Raw genomic sequence first — 17,469 nt, forward strand, 5'->3', positions numbered from 1 at the left:
GTTATTTTGACACTGCGTCGGGCGGAAGGAACGCAGCATGTAATGTTTTTTTTGAGCAGCGGAATCCTTTGGATTTCACTGCGCATGCTCTCTCTGGCTCCCTCCACCCGTAACCAGGGTACACATCGGGTAACCAAGGAACCCTGGTTACGTGCGCCGAGACACACACACACACACACACACACACACACACACTGCAGTCCCCGCGGCACTGACGTCCTCTGCCATGGCTCAGCTCCACCCACTTCGCACCCCGCCCCCCGCACACATTGTCGGCGACCGAACGATCGGCTGATCACCCGGTGGCCGGCTACTGTGAGCGATCGGCTGATCGTTCACAGTAGTCTGCCGACGGTAAAACTATAAAAAAACCAAAACTAATTGCGTTGTTTTGCAGCATCCATTGCATCTGTTGTGCCACTATATGTAACACATCCATTGCATCCGTCACACAACGCAATGCAACGGATACCGTTCAACGCAAGTGTGAAACTAGCCTTTCTGAATCCTCCCCTGGGTCACTCAATACTGTAAGGCTAGGACCGCACTTTGCGTTCACCTACTTGCATTTCTAAACGCACGTTTTGGAATTAATGGATTTGGCCAAAGTTGTCTTTTTCTGAAATTTAGCGCTAAAAAACACATGCGTATTAGATGCGGTTTCAGCGCTATTTACCTGCTTTTTCACCTGCGTTTTGACAGATGCAATTTGAACATCTTGACACTGCTAAATAAAGATTAAATAGTGAAACAGAATGGGGGGAAAAAAAGCAAAACATATATAATTTTTGAATTATTTAAGAAAATAGTTATATTTCATGAAAATTATAGCTGTTTTATAATTATTGCTAAAATAGCAAAATCATAACTTACAATAATTTGTCGGACTGTGTGTAAAGGGACATATTATTTCATTATTTTAATGTCTGAAAAGCATGCATTTTTGAAGTAAAAAAAACGCATCATTTCTTCACCTAAAACGCTGGAATTTTGATGTTTTGTTGCTTTTGCGACTTCAATGTTAGCAAAACGCTGCAGAAATGGCAAAAACAATTGACATGCTGCTTCTTTGAACGCATGGTTTTTGCCACAAATTATGCAAATTAAACGCAGCGTTTTAAAACTGAAAGTGCTGTCTAGAAATCTATATTTTCCATAGACTATTATGGAAAATCAAAACGCATGCCTTTTGGCATAAAAACGCTGCTGCTCAAAACGGACCTAAAAAGTAGCTGAAACGCAAAGTGCGGTCATACCCTAAGGCTCTGTGCGCACTAGAAATGTGAAGTTTCTCAAGAAAATTTCTTGAGAAACTTCTGGGAGTGAAAGATTTCCGGACCTCCGGAAAAAATCCGCACCAAATCCGCATGCGGATTAGCCGTGGAATTGCCGCGATTTTCCCGCGGGTGGTTCCCTGCGGATTTTTGCAGGCTGTACTGCCGAAATCCGCAGGGTACCTGCGGAAATAATGGACATGTTCATTTTCTCAAGAAAGTTTCTCGAAATTCTTCTCAAGGAAATTTCTTGAGAAAAATCCGCACAAGTGCGCACAGCGCTTTTTTTTTTTTTTTTTTTTTTTATTTTCCATAGAAATGTCTGCACAAAGATTGCAGACATTTCTCAAGAAATTTCCGCGGCAAATCCGCAGGTAAAATGGTGTAGTGCGCACATAGCCTAAAGCTTCAAATTTTCGAGTGGCCTTTTATTGTGGCCAGCCTAAGGCACACCTGCGCAGTAATTATGGTGTTTAATCAGCATCTTGATAGGCCGTACCTGTGAAGGTGGATGAATTATTTTGGCAGAGAAGTGCTTACAAACACAAATGTAACCAAGTCTGAACAATATTTGTGAGAGTAAGGCCCTTTCTGCACATAGGCTTAGATCTGAGTTCAGCTCATGAAAAATGAGAGCAAAAACAAGTTTGTGGGTTATTTTTGGTTTGTTTTTTTTTTTTTTACTTGTTAAGTATATTAAATGCTGCTGCCATTAAGATAAATAGGACTTATTACGTCTTTCATGTGAAATAAACTTTAATGTGAGGTTCTGAGATTTGACACTTTTCTTTCTTTTCATTAGTGACGTCTTAACTTTACCGATTTTTAAGCAAGAGGATCATCATCCTCACCTCTCCCCGGGCACCGAGGCAAAGCTGCCCCCCTTCCAGTATGTCCTATGTGCAGCGACGTCTCCTGCTGTCAAACTGCATGAAGAGACTTTGACGTATCTCAACCAAGGTAAGTGGCCGGTGTGCCCCCTGCCGTAGGTGCGTGCCGTACAGGACCGTGTTCACTGGATAGAATGTATTGACTTGTGTGAAATTAATAATTTTTATTACACCTCTGCAGGATTTAAGTCTTTTTATTCACGAGTTATTGAAGGAAAAGGATGCTCACACCCTCTAGGGTGGATGGGACAGAAGCCGACCTTCAGGAATTGATCTCCCAGCCTCCCCCTTATTGCAGTAGTATTCATTATAAGGGGGTCTACCAGCCCCTCTGCCATTCCAGCATTTTGTGTGCTCCTATTTTGTGTTAAGAAATAAAGTCCAAATTGTATTTTTTTTTTTTTTTTTATTTATTTTTTTTTTGTTATACGCTCATTCTATTTAACTAATGCACCAACAGGACTGGAGGTGTCTGCGGTTTGTATTTTGGGTGCCTATCTCCTTATCGTCTCCCTTTCAGCAGGTCTCGTGTTAGGATGCATTTCTAAGTGTGGCTCTTGCAAAAAAAAGTATTGTGACTGGAGATGCTCAATGTCTTAAGTTTAACTGTAGTTGTGCTTAAAATCCTTTAACCTTAATATTTCTTCCCTTACCACCATGTAACGCGGCCTATCGTCAGCTTATTGGCTCTTCTCATGCCTACAATCATCCATACTTAATCCTGCCATGAGATACATTGCAGAATCGGTGTGCAATTCTATCAGATGTAGAGACCTCACCTGCCATTGCCCCACATACTGATCATATTGATCCATCCACGCGCAGCCTGTCTTGCATATGTCTCCACTTACACTGTTAGGAGGATTAACTGATCAGATTCACAAGTCTTTGTTCCAGTTCTTGTAAGAAGTAATATTACATTTGTTCAGCAGAACATCAGGGCTGTAATAGTGTCCACATTGTATTGTCCTGAGCGCTTCCCATAACGTGTGGTGTCTGCCTTGTGTGTCCCTCTGCTTTATAAACCGCTTCCATGGCTTTGTATCTTCAGTGTGTGTGAATGCTGCCCACGTTTCCCCTCCAGCTGCTCGTCTGTCTGATGCACCATTGTAACGAAGCTGCTGCAGTGCTGATCCCTAAAGCTACAAGTCAACCTAATGTTCTGCAGAATCTGTCAGTGTTGGAAGCCGCCGCTGACAGACTGAATCTTCATGGTTCATGTGTTTTGTCTTATTGCTTTCTTAACTTTTAGCCAATATCAACATAAACTAACTTGTAACCGGTGAAGATCTTTCCAGACTTCAGTCATGAACATCCTGTATTAAATATCAATACTTGTGTTGGGCCGAGGAGACAGACACAATACTAAGTGCAGTCATCACATGATACAAGCAGGGCTGCCCTTTAGGACGCCGCGGACGATAGAGGGATTTTATTTTTTTCTTTAGGTCTATCCCTAGATGAAGCGTTTCCCACTTTGTGTGGAGCTTAATTGTCACATTATGTAGCATAGAGCGTTCTACAGGTCCACATGCTACATCATAGGGATGGGATGGAGAGTGACCGATACAGAGGGTATGGAAAGTATTCACACCCCTTTAAATTTTTCACTCTTTGTTTCATTGCAGCCATTTGGTAAATTCTCATTAATGTGCACTCTGCACCCCATCCCCCATTTTGACAGGAAAAAAAAAACAAATGTAGAAATATTTGCAAATTTATTAAACAAGAAAAACTGAAATATCCCATTATTATTATTTATTTATAGAGCACTATTAGTTCCATGGTGCTGTACATAAGGGGGTTACATACAAAATACATATACAAGTTACAGTAGACAGACTAGTACAGAGGGAAGAGGGCCCTGCCCTTGCGGGCTTACATTCTATAAGATTATGGGGAGGAGACAGTAGGTGGTCATAAGTATTCAGCCCCTTTGCTCAGTATATTCCATGGTGATAAGTATTCAGCCCCTTTTCTCACACACTCATGTAGGTCCCATGCTGTCCATTTCCTTGTGATCCTCCTTGATATGGTTCTCCTCCTTCATTGGGGTCCAGCTGTGTGTAATTAAACTGATAGGACGTGATTTGGAAAGGCGCACACCTGTCTATATAAGACCTCAAAGCTCACACTGCATGTCACACCAAATGAGAATCATGAGGTCAAAGGAACTGCCCAAGGAGCTCAGAGACAGAATTGTGGCAAGGCACAGATCTGGCCAAGGTTACAAAAGAATTTCTGCAGGACTCAAGATTAGTGTTGAGCGGACCCGGATTTGAAAAATCCGGATCCGCGCAGTTTCAGCGGAAATCCGGGTGCACGATCTGGATTCGATGTTGGTTTTTTCTCCTCTTCTCTCCTCTCCAAATGGAAAAAGTTTGGGACCAGTAGAACTCTTCCTAGACCTGGCCGTCCAGCCAAACTGAGCAATCATGGGAGAAGAGCCTTGGTGAAAGAGGTAAAGAAGGGCCCCAAGATCACTGCGGCTGAGCTCCAGAGATGCAGTAGGGACATGGGAGAAAGTTCCACAAAGTCACCTATCACTGCAGCCTCCACCAGTCGGGCCTTTATGGCAGCGTGGCCGGACAGAAGCCTCTCCTCAGTGCAAGACATATGACAGCCGCATAGAGTTTGCAAAAAAAAAAACAAAACAACACATGAAGGACTCAGACTTGGCCAAAGGTTCACCTTCCAACAAGACAATGACCCAAAGCACACAGCTAAAATAACAAAGGAGCGGCATCACAACAACTCTGTGGCCATTTTGACCGGCCCAGCCAGAGCCCTGACCTAAACCCAATAGAGCATCTCTGGAGAGACCTCAAAATGGCGTCCACCAACATTCACCATCCAACCTGATGGAACTGGAGAGGATCTGCAAGGAAGAATGGCCGAGGATCCCCAAATCCAGGATCCCAAGAAGACTCATGGCTGTACTAGCTCAAAAGGGAGGGAGCTTCTACTCAATACTGAGCAAAGGGGCTGAATACTTATCACCATGTGATATTTCAGTTTTTCTGGTTTAATAAATTTGCAAAACTTTCTACATTTGTTTTTTTGGGGGGATGGGGAGCAGAGTGTTTATTAATGAGAATAAAAATGAACTTTTTTGAATTTACTAAATGGCTGCAATGAAACAAAGAGTGAAAAATTTAAAAGGGTCTGAATACTTTCTGTACCCACTGTATTTTCTGAATAGGAGCTTCAAGTCTTCAGCAGCTCCTGGAGGTCTCGCTATAAAGATGGAGCGGGATCACATGTTATGGGGGAGGGGAGGATCCTTTTTAAGTGTTCAGAACGTTTGTTTTCTGTGGTTTTCACAGTTAAATTCTGAGCTGCCAAGTAGTTGAGATCTTCCATGGTGGAGACGACTGACGGATTTCTCCGGCCTCCTTATCACTGCCCAGAAACTAGCTGCCATCTTGGTTGCTGCTTTCCAGTATGCATCGGAAGCTTCTGCCTCATAAGGCTCCATGTATGACATCTACATCGACTTCCATATCACCAATGAAGCCATTCTGTCTGTGAACACTTGACTTATAGTTAATAAGGCTGAAGAAAATGCGTGTTCATTAAATCCAATATCACAATCTTAGTGTTGATCCAGTGATGGGCAACAACCTCTGAGAAAGGTGTTAATTGCCCCATATTAGTGCAAAACATTCCTTCCTGACTTCACATTTGCCAATTAAAATAGATCCCAGGAACCACGTCCCATCTTCAGACATATCGTGACCGTAACTTGTGCTATGCCTCTTGTAGAAACTCCCTGGTGAATAACCGTGTGCCGTGAATTAACCATTGGCGATGGGTGTTGCAGAATTGCCTCTGCGGCTAGCCGTTGCATTCTGTACCCCACTAAAGATGCGGGGAGTCCTGGGCCGTCTGCTTGTTCTACTTCTCGGAGTGTAACCCAATCGTTTCTTGCAGAGTTCCTCATGAGATGGAGCGGATGTGCACGAGTTGGTGATGAGGTGAAGACAATCCTTGTTGTTTCCTGCTCTGAGGTTTATATGCAGGAGATTCCATCTTAACACCAAGTTGTCACATCCCGTTCTGGCATTCCTGATTGTACTGCGCCTGTCGGTAACAAGTACAGTATATCACAAAAGTGAGTACACCCCTCACATTTGTGTAAATATTTTATTATCTCTTCTCCTGGGACAGTACTGCGGATCTGACCCTGTGATACAATGTGCAGTGTCAGTGTGCGGCTTGTATAACAGTGTAAATAACTCATAGACATGAATGTCTAAACCGCTGCAACAAAAGTGAGTACACCCTTAAGTGAGGATGGCCACATTGTGCCCTTGGTGTGAATATTTTGCCTGGCCGCCATTATTTCCAGCACGGCCTTACCTCTCTTGGGCCTGGAGGTCACTAGATCTTCACAGGAGCCGCTGGATCCTCTTCATCCTCCATGACAACATCCCAGAGCTGATGGATGTTACCGACCTTGCACTCCTCCACGTTCCATGTGAGGAGGCCCCACAGATGCTCCATAGGGTTTAGGTCTGGAGACACTCGGCCGGTCCAGCAGCTTTACCCTCAGTTTCTTTAGCGAGGCAGTGGTGGTCTTTGAGGTGTTTGGGGTCATTATCATGTTGGTATATGAAGGGAGGGGATTCTGCTCTGCTTCAGTGTCACAAGACATGTCGGCATTCATGGTTTCCTCAATGACCTGTAGCCCTCACAGCCAGCAGCACTCCCGTAGCCCCCAAATCGTGACCCTCCACCACCATGCCTGACTGTAGGCAGGACACATTTGTCTTTGTGCTCGTCACCTGGTTGCCTCCACATGCGCTTGACACAATCTGAACCAAATAAGTGTATCTTTGTCTCCTCAGACCCCAAGACAGTTCCAGTAGTCCATGTCCTTAGTCTGCTTGTCTTCAGCAAACGTTTTGTCTTTCTTGTGCATCATCTTTAGAAGAGGGACTAAAGAGATGCAGAGCAATGTGACACAGTGGGCGGTGTATGGTCTGAGCACTGACATGCGAACCCCTCCCCACCACTGTAACCGCTACAGTGTGCGCAACGAATGGTCTCAGCACTAACAGGCGGACTCCCTCCACCCCTGTAACCTCTGCAGTGTTCGACATATGGTCTGCGCACTGATAGACTAACCCCCCACCCCTTTAACCTCTGCAGTGTGTGGTGTATGGTCTGAGCACTGACATGCGAACCCCTCCCCACCACTGTAACCGCTGCAGTGTGCAACGATATGGTCTGAGCACTAACAGACGGACTCCCTCCACCCCTGTAACCTCTGCAGTGTTCGACATATGGTCTGAGCACTGATAGACTAACCCCCCACCCCTTTAACCTCTGCAGTGTGTGGTGTATGGTCTGAGCACTGACTGGCGGACCCTCCACCCCTGTAACCTCTGCAGTGTGTGGTGTATGGTCTGAGCACTGACTGGCGGACCCTCCACCCCTGTAACCTCTGCAGTGTGTGGTGTATGGTTTGAGCACTGACAGGCGTACCCCCATCCCTGTAACCTCTGCAGTGTAGGTGGATCCCCCCCATCCCTGTAACCTCTGCAGTGTAGGTGGATCCCCCCATCCCTGTAACCTCTGCAGTGTGCGGTGTATGGTCTGAGCACTGGCAGGCGGACCCTTGTAACCTCTGCAGCAATGCTGGCCACACTCATACGTCTATTTTGAAAAGACGACCTTTGGATATAATGCTGAGCATGTGCACTCGGCTTCTCTAGTCGGCCATGGCGAGGTGTGTGCTGAGTGGAATCTCATTGGTTATACCGCTGTATGGTCTTGGCCACGTGCTGCAGCTTAGGTTCAGGCTGGTGACAATCTACTTATAGCCTCGGCCATCTTTATGTAGAGCAATGACTTTATTTTTTTTTTTCAGCTCCTTAGAGAATTATTTCCCATGAGGAGCCATGTTGAACTTCCAGTGACCAGTATGAGAGTGTGGGAGCGATTTAACACCGAATGTAACACACCGGATTGTACCGGAACACCGAATGTAACACCCCATTCACACCGGAGACCTTGTAACACTAATGAGTCACCTGACACCGGGGAGGGAAAATGGCTAATTGGGAACAAATTGGTCATTTTCACTTAGTGGTGTATTCACTTTTGTTGCCAGCGGTTTAGACATTAATGGCTGTGATGAGTTATTTACACTGTTATACAAGCTGCACACTGACACTGTACATTGTATACAAGCTGCACACTGACACTGCACATTGTATACAAGCTGCACACTGACACGGTACATTGTATACAAGCTGCACACTGACACGGTACATTGTATCACAGGGTCAGATCTGCAGAGTTGTCCCAGGAAAATATATAATAATATATTTACAAAAATGTGAGGGGTGTCCTCACTTTTGTCATATAGTGTATTCAATTCCCCAGCAATGACTGTCTCCATGGGATCATGAAGTCTTTTACAGCAGCTCCACAAGCCAAGGGAACTTCAATATTATGACTTGTGGCTCCAAAACTGGTGGAAGGCCACAGGCGGGCAGCTGTGCGTGAGGTTGAGAAGCTTTTCCCCACCATTGTATCTTCTAAAAGTACATTTATCTAAACCAGAGTTTCTTCAGGGTTCTAAGTAACAACAGATTTTCAATTTTTCTATCTGACCAAGTACAATATTTGTCAGGATATGGCTGGCTCCAAAAAATCTTAACAAAACCAAATGGTAGAATCTAAAATGAGCAAAACCTTCTCCTCTCCCTGCGGCTCCTGGCTTAGCGCTGAGGGGACTAGTGCCGTGAATGTTTGGCCTTCAGTGGGCTCTGAAGAAACGGACATGTGGCCTTTCTTGGGGATTAGACTTCCAGAGACTTGCCAATTGCTACAATGCAGTCATTCCTGGGGATGGCGTGTAATGTGTATGACCTGACCACGTCTCTCTGCAGGACCGTTCTCCATCGTCCGCTCTTTATGATTTGTGTCTAGTTGTGTTCGCATATCTGAGGGAGTCTTTTGTTTTCCCAGTTCTGACCTGTTTTCTTTCACCTGTTTCCCTGTGGAGAAAAGCTTGTACTTGAGAAAGAATTGGCCTGCTTGAGTGATACTCAGAAACCTGCACCCTACTACCTTTGTGTAGGTGGGTGGGTAGAGAAAGTCCTGATGTACAACATATGGAGGTGGTGCTAAAATTACTCCCTTCTCACAGGTATCTATTTTGCTTTTCTCCCTCTATTTGCATTGAGACATTTACCGGAGGAGGGTCCATTCTCATGTACCAGCTCGTAGGATCCAGAGCTATATGATTATCCCTCCCATGCTATGGGAATAGATCATGAGTAGAAATCAGTAACTTTGTATATATTTTTTTTTTTTCTTTTAATGTGTTTGTATGTCCAGCTGATTGGAGAATCATGGTTGCAGTGTGGGTGAGATGAATGTCGTAACGGAGCCCCTCCAGCCCGGGAAGGGGGGATCTAGTTCGGCCTGATTAGTGATTGGACGTGTGACTAAATCCTGATGTGATTGCTTTTGCTGTGTGATTCCTGGCTCTGTCATGTAATTAGTCCAGTGCTTTGTAACGTCCTTTATCCATGTAGATGACACTGTTCTGTGTCTGCCACCTGAGAAGTGATTGTTACAATGTATCACAGCAGTCAGATTGTCAGACAGGACCGGCTGCTCTCTGCGGATGGCCGGTGTGAAGCCCCCGGGTTGCAGGCCCCATCCCAGGTCACTGTATAAATTTAGGTGGAGATTCTCTAAGAATGATCTGGTACTTCTGAGAATTTCCTCTGTCCCGTGCCATCCTTCTGGCTCCCGAGGTGAGGTTCTACCACGCAGGTACTAGTATTACGCTACTGCCACATTGTCTTGATTACAACACTTGGCAAAAAACTTGCCTCCTGATCTGGAAACACAGTAATTGCACAGTACTAGTTTAATTACTAGGCATCGAGCATTTTATAGCCAACTGCTTTGTCATTGATGGGTGGAATAGCCTGTTACCTGGAACACTGTGATCCGCAGGCTATTTACTGCTGAGTGATGAAGGGTCACACGTGTGCCCTGGCCCGGGCTGCACCCGCTATGTGTGGAGGATCTGACTAGCGCCCTCTCATAAATAAACCATTTCCTGGCTGGTTGGGTGATTTGACGTTGTGTGTACAGCATCAGTCTGAGGAAATGTGTGTCCTCGTCCGTGGCCCCTGCAGCCCTGTGTAAGATACTTTATCCATGAATCCGCCTATAATGGATGAGTTGGTGGCTGTGTCATGTCTGAGCTGATGAATGGAGAACACTTGTATTGTCCACGATTGGTGGGCAGAATGTGTGGCATTTACCAGCTGTCTTCTGCTGCTGCGCTCTTGAGGTCCATGGGCTGTATGTTTGCGGTGTGCTGCGTGCCTGCAGATGTGCTTCATCAGCCGTCCTGTGTATCTTGCATACCATTAATATCCATATTTTATACTCTCTTGATGCATAGTAGAAGCAGCTGTGACATTTCAGGGAATGTGACCTAGCAAACCTGTCTTGTAAATCAGTAACAGCATTTCTAATGAAGGCTGAACCAGGTTTTGTCTCATTTGTTCCAGGACAGTCTTACGAAATTCGCCTCCTGGACAATAGAAAATTGGGAGAATACCAAGAGCCGAATAACAAACCTATCAAGGTAGGAGGGTGGGGGTGATTGTTCGCGGTTCTCTGCGTCCGATTACCAGATGACCGGTTCCTATTTCTCATATTTTAGAGCATCATACGAGTAGTTTTCCATGATCGGCGCCTGCAATATACGGAGCATCAGCAGCTCGAAGGTTGGCGATGGAGCAGACCTGGCGATCGCATTCTTGACCTAGGTCGGTAAAATCTGCATAGTTTCCCTATATTGTGTCCATCGTGCTCCAGAAACCCCTTCTTACTCTGCAAGAAGCTCGTTACTATATATTCATGCAAAATTTACACAGTTGATTATGATTGTGTTCCCTGCACAGATGTTCCTCTGTCTGTTGGTATATTGGAACCCAAAGTGAGCCCGACACAACTGAATACTGTGGAATTCTTGTGGGATCCCAGCAAGCGAGCCTCTGGGTTCATTCAGGTAGCGGGACTTATTATTTGGGTCATAAAATTAGGTAAAATTGTACATTCACCTCTAGTCTTTGTTTCCATAAAGAATGTACATAAAGTATGTATCCACCAGCAGAACAGTGAGTGCAGCTCTGGAGTATAACACAGGAGGTAACTCAGGATCAGTAATGTAATGTATGTACACAGTGACTGCACCAGCAAAATAGTGAGTGCAGCTCTGGAGTATAACACAGGAGGTAACTCAGGATCAGTAATGTAATGTATGTACACAGTGACTGCACCAGCAGAATAGTGAGTGCAGCTCTGGAGTATAATACAGGATCAGTAATGTAATGTATGTATACAGTGACTGCACCAGCAGAATAGTGAGTGCAGCTCTGGAGTATAACACAGGAGGTAACTCAGGATCAGTAATGTAATGTATGTACACAGTGACTGCACCAGCAGAACAGTGAGTGCAGCTCTGGAGTATAATACAGGAGGTAACTCAAGATCAGTAATGTAATGTATGTAGACAGTGACTGCACCAGCAAAATAGTGAGTGCAGCTCTGGAGTATAATACAGGAAGTAACTCAAGATCAGTAATGTATGTACACCGTGACCGAACCAGAAGAATAGTGAGTGCAGCTCTGGAGTATAATACAGGAGGTAACTCAGGATCAGTACAGGATCAGTAATGTATATACACAGTAACTGCACCAGCAGAATAGTGAGTGCAGCTCTGGAGTACAATACAGGATGTCCCACAGGATAAATAATATAGTGAATTCACCTGTCTAGTTTTAGTTTTCCTATCCTGTAGATTTATAAATCTAATGTGAGCCATTCCGTATTTCTTCTGATAATAGACTTGCTCTTCTATATTAAGGTGCATTGCATTAGCACAGAGTTCACACCTAGAAAGCACGGAGGAGAGAAGGGCGTTCCATTTAGGATCCAGATTGACACGTTTAAACAGAACGAGAATGGAGAGCACACAGAACATTTGCACTCGGCCAGCTGCCAGATCAAGGTCTTCAAGGTAACTGCTAGAATGCAAACACTGTCTGAAGCGAGAGATGATGCATTTATCATTCTGCGTTCAGAGAGTGACATTATATATGTATTTCCACCTTCAAGTGGCTCGATGCTGTCACAATTCTGCAGGCTTACAAGATGAAATCTCTGCTTGTTCATTGTCCCCCATGGACCATATTCTGGTGATTTCTGTTCTGTAAAGTGTTATGTTCACCCCTGACCCAAACACAATCCCCTCCCCCGATAAGCAGCATAATATTTTGTTCACTTTCCTGTGCATCCTGGTGGCAATTACAGTGGAACCTTGGATTAAGAGCATTAATATAGGTTTTAGGAATGTGCTTGTAAACCAAGTTACTCGTATAGCAAAGCAGATTTTCCCATAGGAGATAATTGAAACTCAGACAATTTGTTCCACAGCCCGCACACACATGCAATGTCCCATCCTGGTGCGACACGCACGCACACACAAGCAATGTCCCATCCTGGTGCGACACGCACGCACACACAAGCAATGTCCCATCCTGGTCCGACACGCACGCACACACAAGCAATGTCCCATCCTGGTCCGACACGCACGCACACACAAGCAATGTCCCATCCTGGTCCGATATTGTGCCATCCTTCACATACACACAAAAAACAAAAACATTCTCACCTGTCCTCCGTTCCCTCGGCGATCTCCCCCCTGCTTCTTACAGTCCGCAGGCTTGTGGACCCGGTAACGATCGCGGCCGTGCAGGACCTGCCGCTGTCAGCGCTTTAGCAGCTGACGTCATACGCTGCTTGTCTCTGATTGGCCAGTGCGCTGCCTTTGGGAATACAGTAGCTGTGCTGTGCATAGCGCCTGCAAAACCATAAACTGAAATAATGCAAAGATGGCAGCAGCAACCCCTGCCTCGGCTGCAACGTTCTCGGATCCACGTGCCTGCAGGCCAGAAGCAGCCAGAGCGGGTCAGATTGCGGTATGAAACCGGAAGTGTGTGTGGTATTTGCTCGTCTTGCAAAATGCTCATAAACTGGGTTATTGTAATCCAAGATTCCACTGTATTTATTCATCGATTTAATATGAAAAGCAAAGCTGTGACTTTAGCAGCCTTATTAACATTCATAAAAATATAGCTGTGTGTCAGCGCTAATATACATTGTATATAACAGAGATATGTATGTATGAGAATATGATCTGTATTATTGTAGATTTCACAGATATTGTGTTAAACATCAGCTTGTCTGATCTGCAACAAATCCTAAACTATTGTTAAATAAGTGCTATCATTTTCCTGTAGCCCAAAGGAGCAGACCGAAAACAGAAAACGGATCGGGAGAAGATCGAAAAACGGACCATTCAGGAGAGGGAAAAATACCAGGCGTCCTACGATACCACCATATTGACTGAGGTGAGGGCTCTCTGAACACACAAGCTTTGCAGTAAAGCTGCATCTTGTGTTCTGCTCTGTTCACATCCAGAGCTGTGTTCACTAATCTGCAGATTACTGTTGATTGTAGCAGTTCATTGATAGAAACTCAACTTAGCAGAATTTTGTACCAGCCTCAAGAGATAACTAGAGGAAAACTTATCAGAATAGAAAACATTTTATCATTCAAAAGGTGGAAATAAAAATGTGTCCCAGTTCTTAGTCGTGCATGATATATCAATGTTAGTGTCCCCGTCCCCTGTGAGCGAAGCTCTGAAGCATTATGTCCTTATTCCAGACTGACAGCTTAAATTGACCAACCTCTGTCCAATTAGCCCAATGTTATGGTATATGGCCAAATGATCTGATATAAAATGTGTCCTGGCTGATGAAACCATTCACACACATTTTTTGTGCATAAGCTGTAAACTTTGCAGCAATGTCTTAATCTGTGAGATCAGTCTGGTCAGATGTCTGTGCAGGCTTCACCTTGGAGTGACGCTGTGTCAGTAGGACTTGGTCAAGGCAGGTTTTTAGATATTGTGATGTATTCACTGATGGCCGAGGACTTGGTGAGTAATCGTAAGGCTCCTTTGCCAACTGTCTTGTGAAAACTTCTGCAACTTTACAAACTTTCCTTGTAAAATAGCGTCTCCGCACCAGACGAGAGTTTGACGCTGTGTAACGTCTGTTTCAGTGTTCGCCTTGGCCAGATCTGCCTTATCAGTCCAACAGCTCCTCTTCTCCTGGATACAACAGCTCACCAAACAGCTTCAGCATCGGCGACGGGTATGGGTTCATTTTTTTTTCTTCTAGTATTTGTATTTTGGTATAATAACACTTGTGGAGAGCGGCTGCTTTCACTAGTCAGTAGGACGCATCGGCCTGTGTTATTCTTCCGTCTGAGCAGGTGCTGGGCTCCGGCTGAGTCAGCAGGTTTTCAGCACCGCTCCTGTGGACAGCAGCATGTATCTGCTTACTTGTATTTTACTTCTGCTCTTCAGTCTGGATACGATTTGATTATACTGTGCTTTTTTTTTTTGCCCCTTTTTTTTTTAGCAACTGTTCTCCAACGCCTCAGGTGGAAACTCCTACACTGCGAAACAATGTAAGTATGTAAAATATGTGTAACCTTTAGCATAGAAAGGAACATTGTATCACGCTGGATCCTGGCTTTCTGCTGTTGCGGATACTTCTCAGTAGAGAGTAGGTTTAATGTTGGCTGCAGTTTTCGTGCAATATTGCTGTGTTGTGAGAGCGATCACATCAGTTGATATCACAATTCTAAGGCTATGTGCACACGTTGAGCATTTGGCTCCCGAAATTTCTGCACCATTTTTGCATCTCTTAGCAGTAAAAACGCTCCAATTTTTTTTGCATGCGTTTTCTATGCTTTCTATAGTGGACAATCGCTGAAAGAATTGATATGCGGCAGATATATTTCTGCACCAAATCTGCAAGTGGAAAAAAAAAGCAACATGTGCACAAAACTTCAGGATTATCATTGACTTTGCTGGCATATGCATTTGCATGCAGTATTGTGACAAAATGCTCTCAAAAGCGGAACAAACACAATAAAAACAGAGTGTGTGCACACAGCCTTACACTTCAAAGTCCCAAAACTTCACACCACCAGCAAAAAGCAGAAAAGCTTCGTCATTCTGCCTAAATAGCTTTAAAGAGGACCTCTCACAAAGTAAGTAACAAGCTTTTCCTCTCATGTAATTTCATTCTACCTCCCAAAGATTGCAGTACAGCGCGGTTCATATTTATCCTGTGCTCTAGGTTGAGCGCTTACACTGGGGATTATGTGTAAATCTCTGAAAAAACATGATTCAGACAAAATTTCCAGCAGAATATCTACTGTAATGAGGCAGAGGGAGACACTTTGACCTCACATCTGGCCTGTTTTTCCTGTGGTGTCCATCTTTTTGCATGTCTTTTTAAAGGTGCACAAAAGTGCGGTCATCAACAGTTTTGTTCATCTTGGAAAAGATGGACACCGCTGAACAGAGGCCAAACTGAGTTCGGAGTAACTGCTGCTTCATTATAGTGAATGGATCCATCGAGGGATTCACCTGAATGACATATTTCGGAGATGTAGATGGAAACCCCAATGTAAGCACTCAGTATAGAGAATGATAAATGTGAACTGATGCAAAATGTTCTATACCCCAAATAGTATTCAACTCAACCCACAAAAACACAAGTCCCCACTCAGGTCCGTCATCTGTTAACGGAAATATAGGGGGCTTCCACGTTACTGGTAGCACAAAGGCTCTGGAAAAACGCTATTTCCCCTTCCCAAAAAAAGAAGACATCCAGCAAAGTCTGCTCTCCAAAATCCAAATGCCCCCTCCTTTCTGCACCCCACAATGTGCCTAAACCACAGTTTGTGTCCACATGTTTGGCCTTATTGCAGTGAGGAGAACCCACTTGTCTACTGGGTGCAGGTCTCCAGAAGCATGAGCACAAAGTATGGGTGCACTACAATGTACTGGGCACCACAAGGGCTTATTTGCAATGTTTAATTGTGCAACATTCCCTGCAATTGACACCATGGGTGTTTTCCTGAGACTAAATTGTCACTACACCCGTAGATGAATTCCCAGAGGCGTAATTTCCAAAATGTCCCTTGAAGGGATTTTTTTTTGTTTTGGCACTTGGGGGCTCTGCAAATGGAGTCCACAAACTATTCTAGGAAAATTTGTGCTCCAAAAATTAAATGACGCTCCTTCCCTCCCAAGCCTTGGGGTGTAGCCAAACAGTACTGCACAGTCACATGTGGGGTATTGCCACGTTCAGGGGAAATTGGGAAACACATTATGGGGTCTTTTTTTTTCTTTTTTTTTTTTTTTTCTTAATCCCCTTGTGAAAATTGTTAATCTGGGGTTAAAAGAACATTTTAGTGGTAAAAAATTTAATTTATTTTTCATCACCCATTAGTATAAAATTTTGTGACACACCTGTGGTGTCTATTTACATAGTTACATAGTTACTTAGGTTGAAAAACAGACCTAGGTCCATCTAGTTCAACCTTCCTCCACCAGTTCTACATTTGGTCACTAAGTCATTTTTAACGAACAATGTTTTATGTACTATAATCACTGCAACCCTAGATGAATTCAATGAGTGGTGTAGTTTGTAAAATGGGGTCACTTGTGGGGGTTTCTGCTGCTCGGACACCCTAGGGGCTCTGCCAATGTGACATGGCACCTGCAAATCATTTCAGCTAAATCTGCACTCTAATATGGCGCTCATTCCCGTCTTCATTTTGTACTGTGCCTCAAAAGTAGTTGCAATTGCACAACAAATTTTATGGCCCATTATGTCCTTTTTACCCTAGTGAATTTGAAAAATTGGCAGTTAAATCAACATTTTTGTGGTTAAAAATGTATTTTTACATTTTCACAGCTCAACGTTATAAAATTCTGTGAAGCATCTGGAGCTTCAAGGTTCTCAGCAAACTTCTAGTTAAATTCCTTGAGGGGTCTAGTTTCCAAAACAGGGTCACTTGTGGGGGAGCTCCACTGTTTAGGCTCATCAGGGGCTCTACAAACGCAACATAGCGTCTGCTATATATTCCAGATAATTTTGCGTTCTGAAATTCATATGGCGCTCCATTCCTTCCAAGATCTACCGTGTGCCCAAACAGTAGATTTCCACCACATGTGGGGTACCTGCGCACTCAGGAGAAATTGCACAGCAACATGTATGTGCATTTTCTCTTGTTACAGAAAATGTAAAGTTGGGGCTAAAATAACATTTATTATTTTTTTTTGTGGGGGGGGGGAAGTAAAATTTTCACTTTATTCCTTCCCTATTGCTTT

General features: G+C 44.2%; 1 protein-coding gene across 1 annotated transcript in view; it reads left to right on the forward strand.

The window, feature by feature from the left end:
• TFCP2L1 (transcription factor CP2 like 1) overlaps positions 1-17,469 on the forward strand; it is a 41,265-nt gene that overhangs the window by 12,451 nt on the left and 11,345 nt on the right. Inside the window, exons 2-9 of the mRNA XM_075317019.1 lie at positions 2,077-2,234; positions 10,714-10,790; positions 10,869-10,974; positions 11,110-11,216; positions 12,076-12,228; positions 13,511-13,621; positions 14,337-14,428; positions 14,699-14,747. Of these exons, the coding sequence (XP_075173134.1) occupies positions 2,077-2,234; positions 10,714-10,790; positions 10,869-10,974; positions 11,110-11,216; positions 12,076-12,228; positions 13,511-13,621; positions 14,337-14,428; positions 14,699-14,747 (853 nt within the window). The remainder of the gene's footprint in view (positions 1-2,076; positions 2,235-10,713; positions 10,791-10,868; positions 10,975-11,109; positions 11,217-12,075; positions 12,229-13,510; positions 13,622-14,336; positions 14,429-14,698; positions 14,748-17,469) is intronic.

The sequence above is a fragment of the Anomaloglossus baeobatrachus genome, chromosome 7 (genome assembly GCF_048569485.1).
Source record: "Anomaloglossus baeobatrachus isolate aAnoBae1 chromosome 7, aAnoBae1.hap1, whole genome shotgun sequence".
In the NCBI taxonomy this organism is placed as follows: domain Eukaryota; kingdom Metazoa; phylum Chordata; class Amphibia; order Anura; family Aromobatidae; genus Anomaloglossus; species Anomaloglossus baeobatrachus.